We start from the raw sequence: 19,679 nt of genomic DNA, 5'->3' as shown, positions 1-19,679 counted from the left end.
ACAGAGGCAGTTTTTCAGCTCCTGGGTTGGAGAAGGGATGGAGCCTAAAATCCAAACTCTCTGACACCTCATCGTATCACTGTAATGCTTTTCTTCTAGCTATGGATTGTGGATATAAGAAGCTGAAAAGTTGATCAAGAGAAAAAAAGTCCATATCTGTATGAATTTATTAACTTACACAAAAGTAATTTTGTAATGAACTTAGAGTTTTGGGGAGAGCATTTTTCCTCTTCTCTACCTACATATAGGATCCCCTTTATTTTTACTTCTTAATCCTATGAACTATGGAGCAAGATGTAATCATATTTTCCCTTTGTCTCTCTTTCCAAAGATCTTACTCTGACTGAGGATTCTGAAGTGGAAAGGAGGGCACTAAAAGATAACAAATTCACCTGTCCTCCTGGTTCCCTCACAAGAAGGTATGTGAGCCCAGGCTTGGCCTAAAACTCAAAGGCACCCCTTATATGGGCTGTTATGGAGGATCAGATCCTATGAGCCCTTCTGGGGTTCTTGCTTGGACTCATTAGTCTTTAAGAGAACCTGGGTGTCTGGGAACAGTTTTGGAAAAGAAGAGGAACAGAGTCCTGGAGTGTCCTGGTGTTGCTCAACTGGAAAAATGTGTATTGCCTCTTAGATGCAAAAAAATTACTCCTTCATTAGAAGGGTATGTTAAGAGAGAGAGAGAGAATGTACATTATAAGTTGTGTTTTTGCATCTGGGGATGTATTGTGTTGAGCTACCCAATCTCTTCAATGCAGTTGTGTGACTGGGTACTACTGGGCAAGCTTAGAGGTGACCTAAAGTATATTGCTGCACACAGGAATTGAACTCATGCCCTTGTCCTTGGTAGAGCTCTGTTCCAGCTGCTGACCTAATTAAACTCAGATCTATGGCAATGAGCAAAGCAGTGTGTTGGCTGATGGTTTAGTGTTCTGGCCTCCCAGTTCTGTAGTTGTTTTTCAGTGAAAGGCCTTGCCATATCTGTGCATTTGTGAGTCTGTGTGGCTAGGCCGTAGAAACTTTCTGGAAAGCATCCTTTTCTAGAATGGACGACAACAACCACAACAAAAACAGCACCTCAGTTCTCTGTGTTAGAATGTTTGGATTGGCCTGCCCTAGACCAGGCCCGAGACATGGATGGCATAGGTAAGCATGGTGTCACAGAGAGCACTGGATTTGGAATCAGGGAACCTGAATGCTGGCCTGTTAACTATGGGACCTTGGACAAGTCACAAATTCTTTGAGGCTCAGTTTCCCTTTCTACAAATTGAGTGGGTTAGACCAGATGGATCCCCAAGGTCCCTTCCAACTCTAACATTGTATAGTCTCTGATTTTGAGAGAGTTGAGGAAGGTCTCTCTTACTAGAGAGTGGGGGGTTAGTTTAATCACCAGACACAAGGGGGCAGTAGTTATCTAAATAGCAGTATAGTAAGAGACAGGATGAATAAAGATGGAAGGGACCCTTGGTAGCCGTCTAGTCTAACACTAAGAATCTAAAAGAGTCCTGGTTAAGAGAATTTTGAAATTTAGAAATAAAGCCATGGGTTTCATTGCTGTCAGAACTCCCGAGGTAGAAACAAAATGTTTTTTTTTTTTTGTGGCACATGGAGAGTCAATATATATTGAAAACAGACCTTTTTTTGTTTTATGCTTTCATGTTCTGAACATATCAGTCCGAGTGGGGCTGTTAATTCTTTGTAGGAATGAGGGGAGGAAAGGAATGGGCCAGATGCAGGAAAGGAATGGGATCAGGGTGAGGCAGGCATAACCTCTCACTGTGATAATGCCAGGCTGACTGGCATCCAGAGAGATAATTAGTATCAAGGGCAGTATCATAAGGAGGAACGATGGCCCAGACCATTGTGCAGATAGCTTGGTGCAGTAGAAAGAATATTGGACTATGAATCAGATGTCCTCTATCCGTTACTAGTTAACTTTGAGCTGCTGAGCAAGTCATTTTCCTTCTAGGATGCCAGTTTTTCCTCCTACTGGACAGGACTTTCTATCCATTCTCTAATTTTATGCTTTCCAAACTTTATGTATAACCTCCCCCACTCACACACTTTTTATATAAAAAAATGTGCTCCTCTTTTCACAAAACAGTCTATGCAAATAATTTTCTTAGTATTTAAAATAAAATTGTGTTCATTAAATTTTTGTAACAAAAACTCAAATACACAGTAAGTATTACAAAGGGATATAAATAATCATTGAGTAGTATTCACTCATGGGAATCATATGTATGGGATCATAGATTTACAGGTAAAACAGACCTTCAAGATAATCTAGTTCAATTCCCTCATTTTACAGAGGAGGAAACTGAGTCCCAGGGAGAGGTTAGGGGACTTGCTCAAGGTCACAAAGGTAGTAAGTGGCAGAACTCAGATTTGGACTCCTATACTAATATTACCAATTCAGCATTCTTTCCATCGTACTACACTGCCTTCCAAAGATGGAGGGGAAAACACTAGAGCACCTAATGGGTGCCCATAGTCCCCCCTCTTGAAAACTCTGCACAAGAATCAGCTAGACACCTGGCTCCAAGGGTGGAGGGGGAAGTATGACGAAAGTATGACACTATTCCTAGTGTCAGGCTTCCCCCTGTCTGGGGAACCCCTCCTTGACCTCTTTCTTCAGCAGAATAGGAAGCCCAGGATCTGAGCATGATGGGTCAGCATTACTGGTGACTAACTGCTGGGGAGCTGCCATGATCCCAGTGTTCAAAGGGGTTCCAGTTCTACTCACAGCAGGGACTTGGTGGGGTGGGGCACTTATCAGCATTGGTGTGTGCCTCCACTATAAGTGTCCTCCCCCTTCCTCTGGTGGGAGGGTATATCTCTTTACCTCTGTGACCCAGGCATCTGCCATGTGGAAGAGATGAGTATCACAGGCACTCTCCCACTATTTGGAATAAATTCATTGTGTTTGTCTCATTTTTGCTGACATTGATTTGAATTTTGTTTTCACTGAAAAAAAAAAGGGGGGGATGCATTTATGTGGAACCTGGATCCAGAAATATCTAGGAGGGCATTTCCCTCAGATTGGAAAAACTTTTCCCTGATCCATGAATCTTTGGAGTAGGAAAAGGAGAGTTGGGGGGGGGAGACAGGATTATAGCAGGTACAGATATCATTTAGAAATAACTCCAGGTACAGCACTCTATATATACTGTGCTACATATTCATAGAACTCCTTAATGAAAGAATAGACCTTCTTAGTTCTGATCTGGTGAAGGAAAAACTGGCACCCAGAGAAGGGAAATCTTTTCCCTAAGGACACAAAGTAAATCAATAATGGAGCTGGGATTAGAGCCAAGGTTTTCTTATTCTCAATTCAGCGTTCTTTCTGTGACACCAGGCAATCTTCACAGTGTCTTGTGCCATGATTCCTGCCCATGACAATACCCTTGATTCAAGTCTTTTACCCCTATGAACACTGCCCATGAGCCTAGCATTAAAATGGTGAGACTATATCAGTCTCATCTTTTCAATGACATATGTCCCTGTCACATAGTAGGTGCTTAATAAATGCATATTGATTTGACTGACCTACTCCTTGAGCAAGTCATCTACAATTGGTGCCTACACTTCCTTTTCTTCTCATTCTCTTCTTAGCTCTCTACAATCCAGCTTCTGACCTTACCAACATTCAACTGCTCTCTCCAAAGTTGCCAATGATTTTTTAGCTGCCAAATTTAATGACCTTTTCTCAAATCTCATTGTTCTTGACCTCTCTCTGTGTACTTTGACACTGTCAATCACCCTCTTTAATATTCTCTTCTTTCTGGATTTTGTGACACTACTCTTTCCTAGTTATCTTCAGTCTCTTTTGCTGGATCTTCTTCTGAGTTGTTCCCATTAACCTTGGATGTCCCCAAGTCTCTATGCATGAAACTGGTAATATCTGTTAGGTACATTTGGCTTTTCTTTTTAACTATATAACTGATTTACCAGGCTGTTTTTAAAGCTCTAACATGGTGCAAGGTACAGAGTAGGCACTTAATAAAAGTTTATTGTTTGTTTCACTGATTGATTTCTATGATTCCTTCTCAATACGGTGTCTGGCACATAATAGGAACTTAATGAATGCTGGTTGACTGACTTGACTTCTGCCCTTTTTTCTAGTCTCTTCTGTGCATCTCAAAATATGTCTCAATGATCTTACCTCCCTCCCTCCTTACTTCTTTCCTTTTGAGAAGTCTCTTGTTTTTTTATACATTTGAATCATTTCCTTATACATCTTGATTATGAGACCTTTATCAGAAAGAATTTCTGCAAAGATTTTTCTTAGTTCTCTTCTCTTAAATTTAACTGCATTGTTTTTATTTGCACAAAACCTTTTGAATTATATGTAGTCAAAAATTTTCCATTTTACCTCCTGTGATGCTCTCCATTCCTTGTTTGGGCATGAACTCTTCACCTATCTATAATTCTGAAAAGTTTTTTTTTCTCCTTTACTCCTCTAATTTGTCTATGATGTGCCTTTTTATATCTGTCATGTATATATTTGGAGCTTACCATGTTGTATGGTATGAGATGTTGGCCTATATTTTGACATAATATTTTTCAGTTTTCCCATTAGCTTTTTATCATATAGAGAGTCCTTACTCCAAGAGCTGGTGTCTTTGGCTTTATATTTATATGTGTGTTTGCTTTCCATATGTTATATATGTAATCTGTTCCATTGATCGACCTCTCTATTTTTTACTAGTACCAAATAGTTTTGATGAATACTGCTTTGTAGTATGGTTTGAGATCTGGTAATTCTCCTCCTTCTTTTCCCCACCATCATTTCTCTTGAGGTTCTTTTCCTTTTGTTCCTATAGATGAACTTGATAATTTTTAAAAATTTCTTTACAAAGTAAATCTTAAGTAGTTTGGTTGGCATTGTACTAAATGAATAAAGTAATTCAGGCAATATTGTCATTTTTATTATATTGCCTGCCCTACTCCTATTTCTTCTATGACCTTCTGATGGGATGCAAGGGGTGATCTGAATTCTCTTCCTAAGAAAATGATCCAAGCTTTCAGAGTTCTGTGGTACTTGGATTTCTTAAAGTCGTTAGGATCAGACATATCAGTGCTAGAGTAGAAAGAGCACTGTTTTAAGTTAGAAGACCCGGGTTCTAATCATACCTGTAATTATCTTATGACCTTAGATAAGCTATTTAACCTCTCTAGGCCTCCTTTTCTTCCTCTCTAAGATAAGGGATTATATTACATGAAATTCAAGATCTTACTGAGCTTTAAATTCACTGAAATTCACTGATTAACATTTATAGTACTTAAAGGTTTATTATTAATTATCAATCATGATAATTTATATTACTTACGCCCTTAAAAACTGTTTTCCTCATAACAATCCTGTGAGAAGGCTGGAGTGGCCTTATCAGAGTTTTACAGAGGAAACTGAGGATCAGAGAATTTAAGTGACTTTCCTGTGATTATATAGGTAGGAAGTGCCAGACCAAGGGAAAAAATGTTTGTAACATCTGGAAGCATACTCAACATCTAGATGTTTGTAATGTCTAGAACATACCTAACTCCTACTCCAATAATCACACAAACTGGTTTTAAATAACAGGATGAAAAAAAATCCACTTGGTTATTGATTTTGTAGACAAAAACAAAGAAACAAAAAATGAGACATAAATTGGAGTCTTCAGCAAATTCCAGGGAGTGCGGAAGCCCCTCCAACACCTTGTTAAGGGTTCCAAGCTTACTTCTGGGCTAGGTTGTGGAGTGACTTCAACGTGGGTCCTGACATTCCTGTCTGCTCAAGGATCCTATGTTTACAATAAAATTGGCACAGAGAGTGAAGAGTGTTTACCTCTCACTCCCAGCTTATGGTTAACTTCGGGAACAGACAAAAGAAGACATTTGTCTTGGTATGACAATTACTGCGGTAAAATTACATTCACTCCTGTGCTTCTGTGGATTGGGTCTTCTCATTTTGTTCTGGAAAAACTTGATGATAACTACAGTTTGTGTGTGTGTGTGTGTGTGTGTGTGTGTGTGTGTGTGTGTGTGTGTGTGTGATAGACAGAGAGGCAGAGATAGAGACAGATGGAGAGGAGTAGAGGGAGAAAGAAAGGTAGGGAGAGGGAGAGAGGAAAGCGGAGAGAGAGGGAGTGAGTTCAGGTCTATATCCTACAAAAAGGATGTCCAAAAGTGATTCTTTAACAAGAACTTTTATAAAAATTGAAATCTCTGAGCCTGTGGCTCCTAAGTGTCATAAGAGAAATTCAGAAAGTCTGATCTCCTTTCAGAAGAGTGCAGTCTTTATATACGGTGAATAGAAACTGCTATTTTATGATCTTTTCATCAATAGCTTGGTTGAAAATTACAAGAAAAATTAAATCCCTTACAGACAGGCTAAATTAGGGATATTTTTCTGTGTTTGAATGTTGCCGTGTTCAGGAGTGTAATCTAACATGGGGGGGGGTCGAGGAAGGGTAATATTTGATGCTGCCCCATTTTAGTTTTCGTTTCTAGAATTGGAGAAATTACCATTAGTTTAATGTGAGGACTTTGCTTTGTAGAGATAAAATGGCTTACTCTAAAATTATTCCAGAATACTTCTTGGCATCTCAACATTGTTCATGGAAAATGTTTGGACCTGTATTTTAAACTTGCCCAATTAGGTTGTTGTTGTTATTTCCTCCCAAATTCTCTCTTCCTACCCTGCCTTCCATAGTAACAGTTTTGCAATTCATGCAGCAGTGAGTCTTGGATTCACAGATGATTTATGCAACTGGTTTGCTTTAACCAGAGTTATGGAGATAAATGTAAATTCCCCCAGAATTTTCACCCCATTTAGCTCAGCAGAGAGTATAGAGAAGTTACTAGAATGAACCCTCACCATTGTTTCCCACTACTATATTCAGTTCAATTCAACAAACACTTATTAAGGGGTTCCTTTGTGCAAGGCAGTGTGAGAGGAATATAAAGACAGAAATAAAGTCACCCCTGCTATCATTCTACTCAAATGAAAAAATATATCTACAATGTTTTGGAAATCTTAAAACACTATTTTTTTAGCTGTTATCCATTATCATCATTATTATGGAGGAATACAACATGTATATTAATGAGTTAGTGTATGGAAAATTAAGGCAGGAGCAAGAGTATAAAGAACCAGGGAGAGGAGGATCAGGGAAGGCTTCCTGAAGGGGGAGGTATCTCTTGAGCTGAGCCTCAAATCCCTGAGATAAGGATTCTGAGGTATGGAGTGCATTCCAGACTGGAAGGTGGCTTGTGTGAATGAATTGAGGCAGAAGATGGAGTGTTGAGTTTGGGAAGGAGTTAAGAGTCCAGGTTGACTGAAAAATAGAATTCATGATGGGGGAATTCTGTGAAAAAAGCCTGAGAAAAGGTAGGTGGAAACCAGATTATGGAGGGTGAAGGAACTGGTTTTTCAGGGTATTAAAAGTAAAGAATGGGAAACTAGAATTTGAGCTCCTTACAGTAGGGACTGAAACAATCACTGTTTTATATCTCCAGGGCCAAGCAACACAGTACTACAGTAGTAGGTGTTTAATAAATGTGTTGATCAATTGATTATTTGATTACTTTTCTAATTCCCACAGGCCCTTAAATAGGTGGTGGTCTCCACATAGTCCCAGTTTGCCTGTAGAACCCAAATTATAAAGACATGTTACTTAACTGTCATTTCTGGTAACAATACCAGTCTACCTGAGGAGTTTTCTTTTTTTTTTTTAATTAATTTCTAATCAATTGACAAGTATATACTTTTTCTCTGCCACCCACTGAGAAGGAAATAAAAGAAAAACAAAATCCTTACAATAAATATGAATAGTTAAGAGAACCAAATTCACACGTTGGCCATGTCTAAAAAATTCTGTTTCATTCTGCATATAGAGCCTATCCCATCTCTGTCAGGAGGTGAGTAGCATTCTTCAGTGCTGCTCATCTGGAATTGTGGTTGATCATTGCATTGATCAGTTTTCTTAAGGCTTTCCAGATTATTTGTTTTCACAATTTTGTTGGAACTTTGCTCCCCAAAGTTTCTAAACCCTTGAGAGTTTTCAATGTGCTTTCACACCCACCATCTCACTTTTTTGCTCATAATATTACTGTAACAGGTTAGTAGGACAAAGATTATTATTCCCTTTAGAGATGAGGAAAATGAGGGTCCAAAGAGATTAAATGACTTGCCCAAGGATATATAACCAGTTAGTGTCTGAACTAGGACTATAATTAAAGTCTCAAGTGCAGGGATCTTTCTGCTACTGTGCTAAAATGGTCATTGCCATTGCTTGGATAAGAAAAGTCTTTGTAAGGAGCCATCTTAGGCAACAGAAGAAGGAAACTTTACTCTCTAGGATGAGAAGAACTAGCTGTTTGCTTTGTTTCTGCATCTTTGGTTCACAGAGTAAAAACCTCAGACTTTAGAGGTGGTTAACTAGTCCAGTCTTCTACCCATGAAGGCAAACCCTTTATACTCTCCCTACAGATGGCCATCTAATTTCTGCTTAAATACTTAAAGTAAGAGGAAGCTCACTTTATTCCTAGACAACCCATTCAGATGAGGGAGAGCATTTTTTGAGATAGCATGGGTCACTTTCCCTCTGTGGTTCTCCATTTCTTTTGCTATAAAATGAGGAAGCTGGACTCAGTGATTCCAATGGGCCCTTTCAACTTCTATGTTCCATTTTGACATTCTGTGTTCTAGGCTTATTCCATCTCTAACATTATAGGATTCTATGTTCTCTTATAACAGTGGTCCTATTGCAGGGGTCTAGATACATACTGATATTGAAGTAGAAAAGGGGAAGAAAAACACATTTTTACTTTTTTTTGGATCTGAGGTTTACAAGGAATCTTGGCAGTTGAGATATGAAGATTAGTCAGCCTCTTCCTAGGCTTGTCTAGGCCATAGGGTAGGACTAAGAGGGGAGAGGAGGTTGTTTCACTTCCCAAATCACTTCTCTTTCCAACCCACTGACCCAGATACCTGGGAGTTTGGGGTTAGACTTACTGACTCTGCTAGCAGTTTGACCTGACACCAGCCAGAGTACCTTGTGTCTAGCTAGCATTCTAGAATCTCCAATGTAGGTAAGACATTTGGGGGATTGCTTAGACCTCAAGATTCACTGCAACCTCCCTGAGATTCCTGGAAGAGATGGGATGGTTCTCTTCTTTTACACTTGAAGTTCAGGTAGGATAGTGGCCTATTCTAGCCCCCACTGTCTGCAGGCAGCATGTGAAGTCCTAGTTACTGGAAGCTATTTTTAATCAATCTAGATGTTTCTGGGTCACTCTGTGCCAGGAATAACAGAAAAGCTCATTAATGAGAAATATGAAATGAGATTTAGCTAAGCTGATTGCTGATAAAAAGAAAAAAACCTGCACATTTCCACACTTAATTTTTATGGCTTAAAAAAAAAACCCACAATATAAACAGCTGTTGCTTCTATCTACCATGGCAGCTTTGGATCTATCTCTTTTGGACTTGCTGTTAGCTTAAGAAGTACCTATTTTCTCACTTTCCTCCTAATCTTTTTTTTTTTTTAATTTAAGTACAGTGCCAAGCTTACTTTTTAATTATGCAGCGCTCCAGTCCAAGTCATGAAGTAGCAACAAGCTATTCTTAGCTTTGACTCCAGAGTTCTTCACTGAGGTGGCCCTGATATGATGGAGCTGAAACAATAAGGGTGAGGTTATAAGTAGAACTAACTCTTTTTCCTTCTTGTACTGGAGTGTCAGCAAGCAAGTCATTCTATTTATTGGTTAGCCTGTTAGGATGTTTCTCTGGTATTAATGGATACAATCTCAGGTTTGGAAAATGGAATGTTAGCTCAACTGTTAGCTTAGTGTCGTCTGGGGCATTTGCTTATAAGGCTAATGCCATAGGACCAATCCCTGTGTCTGGGGAGTATTAACTTTGTAAAAGAGAACTTCATTTTTAGAGTATAGATTTTAACCCTCCCCCACTATAGCTGGCCTACTCACAAATTTCTACCACAAACAGAAAGTGACATTACATTCTTTGGACTTGACCAATGAAGAAATTAATTCTGCATGATCATTTATATGTTACAAGGATTTTTTTTCTCTTTTTTTCCCCCGGTGGTGAGGGTAGGTAGAAGAGAGAGAGAAAAAAAAGTCTATTTTCTTTTCTTTTTTTTTTTCTTTCTTTCTTTTTTTGGTGAGGCAATCAGGGTTAAGTGACTTGCCCAAGGTCACACAGCTAGTAAGTGTTATGTGTCTGAGGCTGGATTTGAACTCAGGTCCTCCTGACTCCAAGGCCAGAGCTTTAGTCACTGCACCACCTAGCTGCCCCATAAAAAGTCTATTTTCATCACTGAAAAAAGTTAATCTTAATTTTTTTATTAGAGGTCACAGAGGAGTATAGGTGAAAGAGAGAAAACAGCTTATTCTTATTTTTGTTTTAGAAAAATAACTAAAAGTTCCTGTTGATCTAACTGGAACCGGCCTCTAAGCTGTGAATGTCTGGAGCAAAGCAGGCCAAAGGCACGTGTGTCAGGAATCAAGTAGCAGTTTAATTAATTTCGGAGGGAGGAAACTTGCAAGTCCTCCCATTCCTGAGAGGGAGGACTTAACATGCTGAGGCAAAGGTAGAGCATATATACAAAAAAAACACTAGGGGGCTGGACCACAACACAGTCATTCTTAGGTCTTGAGTAGCAGTTCCCATGGTTGGCATTTCTTGGGACAATACAGGTGTTCTTCAGTCCCATGGGAACAGTCTCTAAGTTGCATAAGGGTTGTTGAGCTTGCGATCATTCAGCAGGATACAGAACCAGAGTTAGTGCGGCAGGAATAGGAGTGCAGTATTTGGTTTGGTTCACTAGGCAGTTACATAAGCACAGGGATTGTGAGCATGTCAAGAGATGTGATGGATGGCTTTAGGTTGTAGCATGTCACCTGCTTCTGGTTCTCAGGTCTCTGGGAAACAGGGGGAGCTCCAACAAATCTAAATAATTATTAATTAATATGAAAATCATAAATTCCTCAGTGAATGCCTGGTGTTGACAAAGCAATACACTTTGTTAGAGAGTGAGATCATCCAGAGCACAAAGGATTGTCATCATGCCAAGCTCAGGGCACAGCCTGCTTTTGCTGGGCCTTAGCTCTGGAAAACTGGGTATCTCCAAATATCTTGACATTCCTATTCTACTTAGAGGTGTTAGAGTCATCTTTAGATATCATAAGAGAACATTTATTTGCTCAGGCTACCTCCTTGCCAGGAACATTCTTTTTCTTTTGTTCTCTTCTCATCCACATGCATCACATTTTTTATGACTTCCATTCCAATTTGCTTCTATCCATCAGCCTTTTTTTTTCAGAATCACCCTGATCCCATCACCCTGATGGCATAGTGGAAGAAAAGTGGACTTGGAATCAGGAAGACCTTGATTCAAATCCAACCTCAGATACTTTCTAGCTCTCTGAACCTGGGAGAGTCTTTGTGCCCCAGTCGTCTCATCTCTAAAGTAAGGAGGTTGGACTTGATGACCTTGAAGGTTCCTTACAGCTTTCAATCTTTGTTCCTATTGTTTTTGTAAGCTCTTCCTAATTTGTCCATAGAGAAGCACTTAGCTTCTCCAGTCTTGTATTTCCAAACAATCTATGAGCTCCTCGAGATCAGAGACCATCGTCTACTTCCTTTACCTCTCCCATAGCACAGAGTGGATACACAGGAAGGTATACCCACCTAGCACAAGGGTGGGTACACAGGAAGTATCTAATGAATGCCTAGTGAAATAAATTGTATTTAGACATCTAGAACACAGGCCATGCCTTGGGCTTATGCTTAAGTATTGCAGAGCTTATGAGAGAACTAAATTCTTAATTTCCCTCTTTATTTCTCATATGATAATAAATATTGGTTGAATTAATTAACCTCCCCTTTCTCCCTGACTTCTTTTTTTTGTGTTTATGTTTGTATTTATATACTAATGTTTCATATACCATTGTATTGTGCATTGTTTTCATTAGCCACAAACTATTCCTTTCCATCTGGCAGTCAGTGCTTCTTTCACAGGATTAATATAAAAACACGCATTTGGTTTGTTAATAAGTACTGTCTGAAGAGACTAACATTCTATAAAGGCAATATGGTGTAGTGAGTGGATAGAGAGCCACCCTCTGAGTCAGTAAGACCTAGATTCAGGTCCCCCATCTGGCACACATTGCTCACGTTAAACCTCTCAGTGCTCTGGGCCACTCTCTTAAAGTTCTTAAGCTGCAAAGAAAGTACCAAACCTATGTAGCAGAGGCAGTTTCCTATGCTAATGTTATCAAAGGTCCAGTCCCTGTTCCTAAAGGTAAATGAGAGTGTGTCTGGAGAACAAAAATCTCACTGGGAAAGTTTATGCTCAAAGGATGATGCCGATGCTGATGCTGATATTTTTTAGCATGAGAGTATTTTTAAGGCAGGAAATAAAATTGAGATAACAGTAGGAAGTTTGTAATTTTTCACTAACACATCTGTCAGTATTGCTCATGGAAAATGAGTCACGTTTCATTAAGTTTACTGATCACTTAACACAGAAACACATCGTAACCACAAAAAAGTACAGTTTTTTAAAAAAAATGTTGTCTTGGAGCCATTATCAACTATAGATTTCCTCTGGTGGTGAGAGCCATTCAGTATTCCCAGGTAGGCTTCTGTTTCATGCAAAAGATGTGATTACCTCCAAAGACAGAGCACCCTGCCTCTCTGCTATTCTGTCTCATACTTAAAAGTAAAAGCCCAGTCAATTGGACAAAGCTAGCTGCCTTGGTTTATATGCAAAAACATATTTTAAAAGCATAGTTCCAGTGATTACTTTCCACATAAATGTATTGACATTTCCCTTTAGCTTTCTCCATTTCCTCCTGAGCCATCACTAATACTATGTAAACCAGTTTCACCAAGTATTGACTTTTATTGCTTATAGCCTAGCCGGAATACTCTCTCTTTTAGGTCTTGCCATCAGGGCTTACTCAGGTTCTCACAATCTTTTAAAAAAAATTCTCTCCTCTCCCCTCCCTCATCCCTAGCCTAATTTGTATACAAGTCCATATTCTCTGTACTCTCTGCTGGATTCTGTAGAGACCATTCCATTTCCTACTTTTAAGGGTCCCAAAAAACTTCACAACCTAAGAAAAGTTCTGTAGGTGTATATGTTTGTGTGTCTCACAGTCCACAGAAAGAATCTGAAAAGCAGGACAGCTTCATTGATCCTTCTGGAGTTCAAATGGAAGAAGAGTTGACTGAACTTTCTGTTGGAGGCCCTGAGTCTTATAATGGGATCAAGATACAAGACCTTCCCACAAGAAGAACTGAGTTTTTAAGCCCCTCAAGCAAACATATGGGTAAGAGAGTATTTAGTATAACTTCTTGGATTGAAAGATTTGTTATGGACCCACCATGTGACCTAGGATAAGCCATTTAACCATTTTTTATCTCAATTGCTACATCTCTAAAATAGCCATAATCATACCTTTGTAAACTTACTATGACAAAAATGAATGAATGAATTGATGTTTGAGAAAAACTGATGTTTGGTGCTGAGGCTCTAAGAATGAATCAGATAATCAACCTGTATTATTTTCATTTCTTTAGAGGAAAAGTGCTATCTAAATATAAGACATTGTTGATCCAACTGAGTCTAGATCTAGGAAAAGGCTTACGTAGTGATTAGTTACCAATGTTAGCTGAATAGTAAAGAATGCTGTTATTGATCATTTCAAAACCAGTAAATGTCTCGGGGGAAGATGATCTGGTTAATTTTTTTCCTACAGTGGATTTGCAAGAAGCATTACACTAATGTAAATAAACATAGATAAATATATTTACCATGACATTCTCTATTTGAACCATTTAATAGCTTAAGCCTTAAAGCAGATTTCCTCTTTGGCTCAATTAACTTTGCCACATACCTTGCCCTAGACAGCTTTCATTTACTTATGGACTGTCCAATGCAAATTCATGCCTTCTGTTGGTGAACCATCTCTGAGGAGGCCACAGCTAGGGAGTTTTTCTATGAAGTAAATTAGCCATGCAAAGATAAAGCTTGCTGTCCTCAGGAGTCATTGTGCTCTTTTCATTGAAATAACTAGCCCTGGACATATTGCAACAGAGTTATGGAGCAGTGGTCTACAAAGTGGGAACCATGGCTTGACAAGGAATTGTGGCCTGACCACAAGGGATATAGGATCAGCTAACCAGAGGCTAGGAAGATGGATGATATGTCACCCAACGATAGTCAGTTTTGAGGGCTTGCCTCCAACACATCCACCATTATCCCCCACCTCAGCCCCCTCCCTCCATTGAGGAAACTCCCACTTCTGAGTCAGGCATTGGCCCCTCAGGGTAATTATAACCTAACCATACCTCCAAGAACCCAAAGAGCAGGTGTAGCAGGTGAAGTTAGGAAAATTCCATCCCCCTCCCCCTCTGCCACTTCAGAGTACCTGGTGGCCACTCTGCTTAAGGGTGAACAGAATGAGTCTACAGAACGAGTAGGCATGGATGGGTTGTGATCTGCACCTCGGGTCTCAATACGTTATCCTTCCCCACCAAATCCACTCTTCTTCCAAACTTCCTTATATTTGTTGAGGTCTCTATTATCCTTCTGATCACTCACGTTTGCAACCTAAGTGCAGTTTTTAATTCCTCACTCTCACTCACCCCACATATCCAACCTGTTGCCAATTCTTTTTTAACTTCCACAGTATTTATCCCCTTACATTTGCCTCAACTATTGCAATAACTTCTTAATTGTTTTTCCTGCCTCAAGCCTCTCTCTTTTACCTACCCTTCACACATCTGCCTAACTGATTTTCCTCAAATGCACATGAAACCATGTCATTCCCTTGCTCAATAAATTCCAGTGGCTCCTCATTGACCATAGAACAAAATACTATTTCATCTTTATATATCTCATCCTTAAAAATATATATTTTCTGAGTGTTTTATAATGTGCATAATTAGTATAGTAACACTCAAAATAATTCAATAAATAAATTATAGACATGTTGGGATACAGTTCAAAGTTTGTTTGTTTGTTTTACTAATAGATATGCAAACTCAAAAAATAATTTGGAGCCCACTGCTGTAGAGGATTCCCTGCACTATCATTGCAAACTGTGGAACCCTGTCCTCCTGGCCAGCAAGCTCATTGGTAGTTTCTGGCAGTTAAATAGTGACATTGTGTGATCTAGGAAGGAACCTACTGAATCTGTAGGGAACTGATATTTATATTGTTAGAGATAAGAAAATTGGTTAGTAGACATCAGGTGCCATTCATAATAAATACATTCCTTCTTCCTCCTCCTCTAAATGATAAATCGCTGCTAAAAGAGTTGCCCACTGTGAGCGGCAGAGTGGTAGAATAGATTGAGCCAGTATGGAACTGAGGGTAGGGGAATACATGATACATACTAGCTGCATGACCATGTGCAAGTCACTTATACTCATAGTGTCCCCAAGAATATAAGTGATAGGAAGTTAGCTGCCTTCATCTGCGGATGAAGTGTTCACACAAGTTAACAGAGAAATTGAAGCTCTGCGCTGGTGGAAGGAGCTTTTGCACCAGGACTTGGACATACTGGTGGAATCAGAGGGTATGGGCAACAGGATTCCAAAGGCAACAGAGAGCCAGACTTCACATCAGTTAGGTTTGGGAAATCTTAAGGGCTATCTGGCTTACAGAATAATTTTTAGTTTTGAAATGAACACATAAAGAAGGAAAGAAGGTAACTCAGGGTGGGAAAAGCCATGGAAATGGAGTCAGCACACCTGAGTTCAAATCTCTTTTTAGACACTTACTAGCTATGTGACCTTGAGAAAGTCATTTAATCATTTAGTACCTCAGTTTCCTCAATTGTAAAAATGGGCTTGAGAAAATTCCCTGCCTATTTCACAGGGTTCTTTTGAGGCTCAAGTGAGACAATGTATATATAATAACACTTTGTAAAGTACGAAGCAACACAGAAGACACCCTGTAAAATGTGAATTTTCAAAATGATTATTTATTCTTAATACCTTGGGTCAATTACTTAATCTTTCTGGGCTTCATGGAGATGATGATACACTTAAATACAATGAAGGAAAGGTTTTTAAAACTGATCTACAGTAACTTCTTCATGGTGTTAGTGATGCCTTAATGCCTAGCTACCTATCTGTGAAAATAAAAAGAGTCATTGGACCTAAAAGTGGTTTGAAAAATGGAAGTCTTGGTATCACACGATAAGAAGCGAGCAGGTTGGTGGCTTGAAAGGGTTAAGCAAGAACGGAATGAGTGGAGGCAGTTTCACTCCTGGGAGGGCTTCCTTTGCTTTGACCAAATCGTAGCAGATGGCACATTGTTTTAGGAGCTTTAGGGATACAGAAGAACAAGTTCAGATAACCTGTGTCGATAGATACTTAGGGGGGAAGCAGCTCTTGCTCTTACCCAGGGTTTCTTCAGTTACTTCTCTGAGAAGAAAATGAGTTTGCACTGTCAGCTGGGCCAGGTGTGTGAGTGGTTGGCACCACTAGGGTGTGGGGGGCCCAGACAGATTGTGCATTTTTTTTTTTAGGCAATTGGGGTTAAGCAACTTGCCCAGGATCACACAGTTAGTAAGTGTCAAGTGTTTGGTCTGAGGCCGAATTTGAACTCAGGTCCTCCTGACTTCAGAGTTAGCGCTCTACCCACTGCACCACCTAGCTGCCCCTGGATTGTGCTCTTTTTCAGGAATGGTGTTCACACTGTTCAGTCTGTATTTTCTGTTGTGGGAAGTCTCTATAATACACGGTCTCTTGCTGTTGGTGTCCTGGCCCTGGAGACAACATTTTATACATAAACTAACATAATTACCTTGACATTCCTTATTGGCACCAGTTAGCTTGAGGGTTAGAATCCTTGTTTGGCTCAGTTAACTTTGCCACACACTGTGCCATGGCCAACTTTAGTCAGTTACTGTAGGGAGAAAACTCTCACATGGAGATCTGAGGAGGAGACGATGAGGAGGAAAGAAGAGCCAGTTGAATAGTTGACCCTCTGGCCCAACTTTCTGGCTAAGACATCATTGAGTATATTTAAATGTATTCAAATGCAAGAAATAATTATATCTGTGGGTAAACTCTGGCATTTGTTTTTTTCTTCATCAAGATCCAATAGAGTTATCCTTTCCACATCTCAACTTTCCCCATTGTCAGCATAAGAAATTAAATGAGAATTTTTGGGGAGTTTTGTGGAGCCAAAGATGACATGTCATGGCAGCAGATAACACAGAAAAAGTTTAGAAACTTAGAAATGCATGAAATACATATGTATTGTCTAATATCAATCAACTTTTACAATAAGTTGTTGTAAATATCCCATAAAAGAAAAATTCAGACTTCTTGTCTGGTATGATTTTGCCCCATGATGTGGAAGGGATAACTGTACTACAACACACCTATGATCTCAGTTATTTAGGTATCTCCTCCAATAATATAGAAGGCAACCTCAACCTGTCCATATCCTTCATGATGGGTAGTTTGTCCAGTCTATTGGAGATCTTTCTTGAGTTCTCTTGACATCTTGCATATTCAGGCAATATATCTACCAACTATTCCATCAATGGTTTTGTGGCTAGCCCATCTTTTTCAATTGATCAAGCATTGTTTATCAGTACTGAATTCATGTAGATTGCACCTCAAAGTTTTCAAAGTACTTTATATTCATATCTTACACGATAAAACAAGTTTGGGAGATAACCCAATCCAAGCACTATTATCCTTATTTCATTGTGTGGTCCAGGAAATAAGACTGCTTCCTGAGGACCACCTAGCTAAGTTCAGAGAGATTTATCATGAAGTAGGTCAACCTACCATTTGGTAATGATAAATTCTTGGATCATGGCAACTCATGAAACAAAAAAACAATCAAACTACAGAATGGTCCTCAGTCCTGTGTGACTACCTTCAACTTCTTTGGTATATAGCAAAGAAGCAGGGCAGCAGGGCAGGAAGTGAGAATCATGGATATTTAGGGATCTGCATTTTTGAAGAATATAATCAGATCACAAATCCATCAGTCAATTGGAATATGATAAGGAACATGAGGAACAGAGACTGTGATTGCCCAAGATCACACAACTAATTGACATCCAGTTGGTGACCAAAATCTTCAGACTTTTAATGTCTGATACTTTTTTTTTCTTTTTCATTTTACTACATTGCCTCTGGAGTGCCTACTCAAGAATAGGAGAATCTGGACTAAGTACTGCTTAGTGAATGACTCTTCAGTTTATGAGGTAGATCTAAGAGTTTTTATAAAGTGTCCCAAGTCACTGTGATGCTTTAGCTTGATCAAAAACAAACCCCAAACCAAAAACCAGTGGAGAAACTCCTTTCAGCGTGTGCTCAGCCAGCTAGCTTTGTGGAGAAAAGAGCATAGGTAGATTCCTATCAGCAGAGGGGGCTGCTCTCTCAATTTGAAAATCCATTAAGCACCGCTACTCTAAAATCAAAGCATTGTAACTATTGATTGTTATTTTTCCTGAGAGATAACCCCCATACCATTTGTTTTTTCTTAAAAAATCATTTAAAGATATTTTTTATTTTTTATTCTGAAAGTAACAAACATCAATTCAAATGATCATTTGCATAAACATAGAACAGAAAAAAAGATGGTACATGAAACTGCAGGTCTATTATGTACTACTTGCTTTTCTTTTTAAGTAAATAATAAGATCATCCTGCAGCCATTAGTAGAAAAACCCTTGTGAGTTAACTACTTCTTTCCTTTTCAATGATGTCATTATGAAATAACTAATTAGACCCAGAGTTCCAGGGTAGGCAAACTTATCCCCAGTATGGAGATTTGAGCCTAGTGTGCAGGGGCTCTTAGCCAGTTTCTTTCCTCTTCCTTTCCCAGAGAATAATGGTATGATATTCCTTTCCTTCTTCCTCACTCCATCCATATATTCCCTTTGCAACCTGAGAGAAGCCCTTCTGACTAAATGCCTGAATAAAAAGGGAAAAAAACCCAAAAATCCTTTCATCCATTCAAGATGTCTTTAAAGGTGTCTTTATCAGGCAATGCCTATGGAGTACACTAGACAAAACACATGAACAAATGAAGCAGATCACACTGGTTTTATTTACTCCTCTCCTTCCTCTCCTCCTAATATGCATGTTAGGACAGTTCAAATAAATAGGCTAGCTAGAGTTTTATAAATCTGTGCCACTTATGAAAGGGGGGATAGGATGAGACAGTAAGTACATGGATGAGTTAGTGCATCTATCCCCACTGGGCTGGAGATGTAGCTGAGACCCCCTTGACAATCCTGAGTGTGGATCAGGGTATTATCTTTATAAAGGAAGAACAACAGATTGTTATAACTTAGATGACTAAAAAAGAGGCCTTTTTCATTTGAACAACAGACTTTCTTAGATTTTCATTAAGTAGTTAATATATGCAAAAATAAAATAAGGTGTGAAACCTGCACTCAGGAAACTTATACTATACTAGTAGGATAAAATATATTTGCGAATAATTACAATAATAGGGTGAAATGTGATCAGCATAAAGGAGAGGGCCAAAGCATTAAAATAAATTTGAGCTCAGAAAGGTAGCTTCCAGCTGGCTCTGAGATCCTGGAATGGGGAAATTCAGATCTTCTGTTATGGGGTGGGCAACATTATCTTCTTAAAAGAGAAGTCAGCAGTTCAG

General features: G+C 39.1%; 1 protein-coding gene across 1 annotated transcript in view; it reads left to right on the top strand.

Annotated features, from left to right (window-relative positions):
* Positions 1-19,679, top strand: part of CCDC187 (coiled-coil domain containing 187) — a 104,793-nt gene that overhangs the window by 30,496 nt on the left and 54,618 nt on the right. The window contains 2 exon segments of the mRNA XM_020981877.2: positions 332-419; positions 13,175-13,347. Coding sequence (XP_020837536.2) covers positions 332-419; positions 13,175-13,347 — 261 coding nt within the window.

The sequence above is a fragment of the Phascolarctos cinereus genome, unplaced genomic scaffold, assembly GCF_003287225.1.
Source record: "Phascolarctos cinereus isolate Bilbo 61053 unplaced genomic scaffold, phaCin_HiC Scaffold_2;HRSCAF=192, whole genome shotgun sequence".
Classification (NCBI taxonomy): Eukaryota; Metazoa; Chordata; class Mammalia; order Diprotodontia; family Phascolarctidae; genus Phascolarctos; species Phascolarctos cinereus.
The sequence above is the reverse complement of the archived record's forward strand: the minus strand, read 5'-3'. Positions and strand labels throughout refer to the sequence as shown.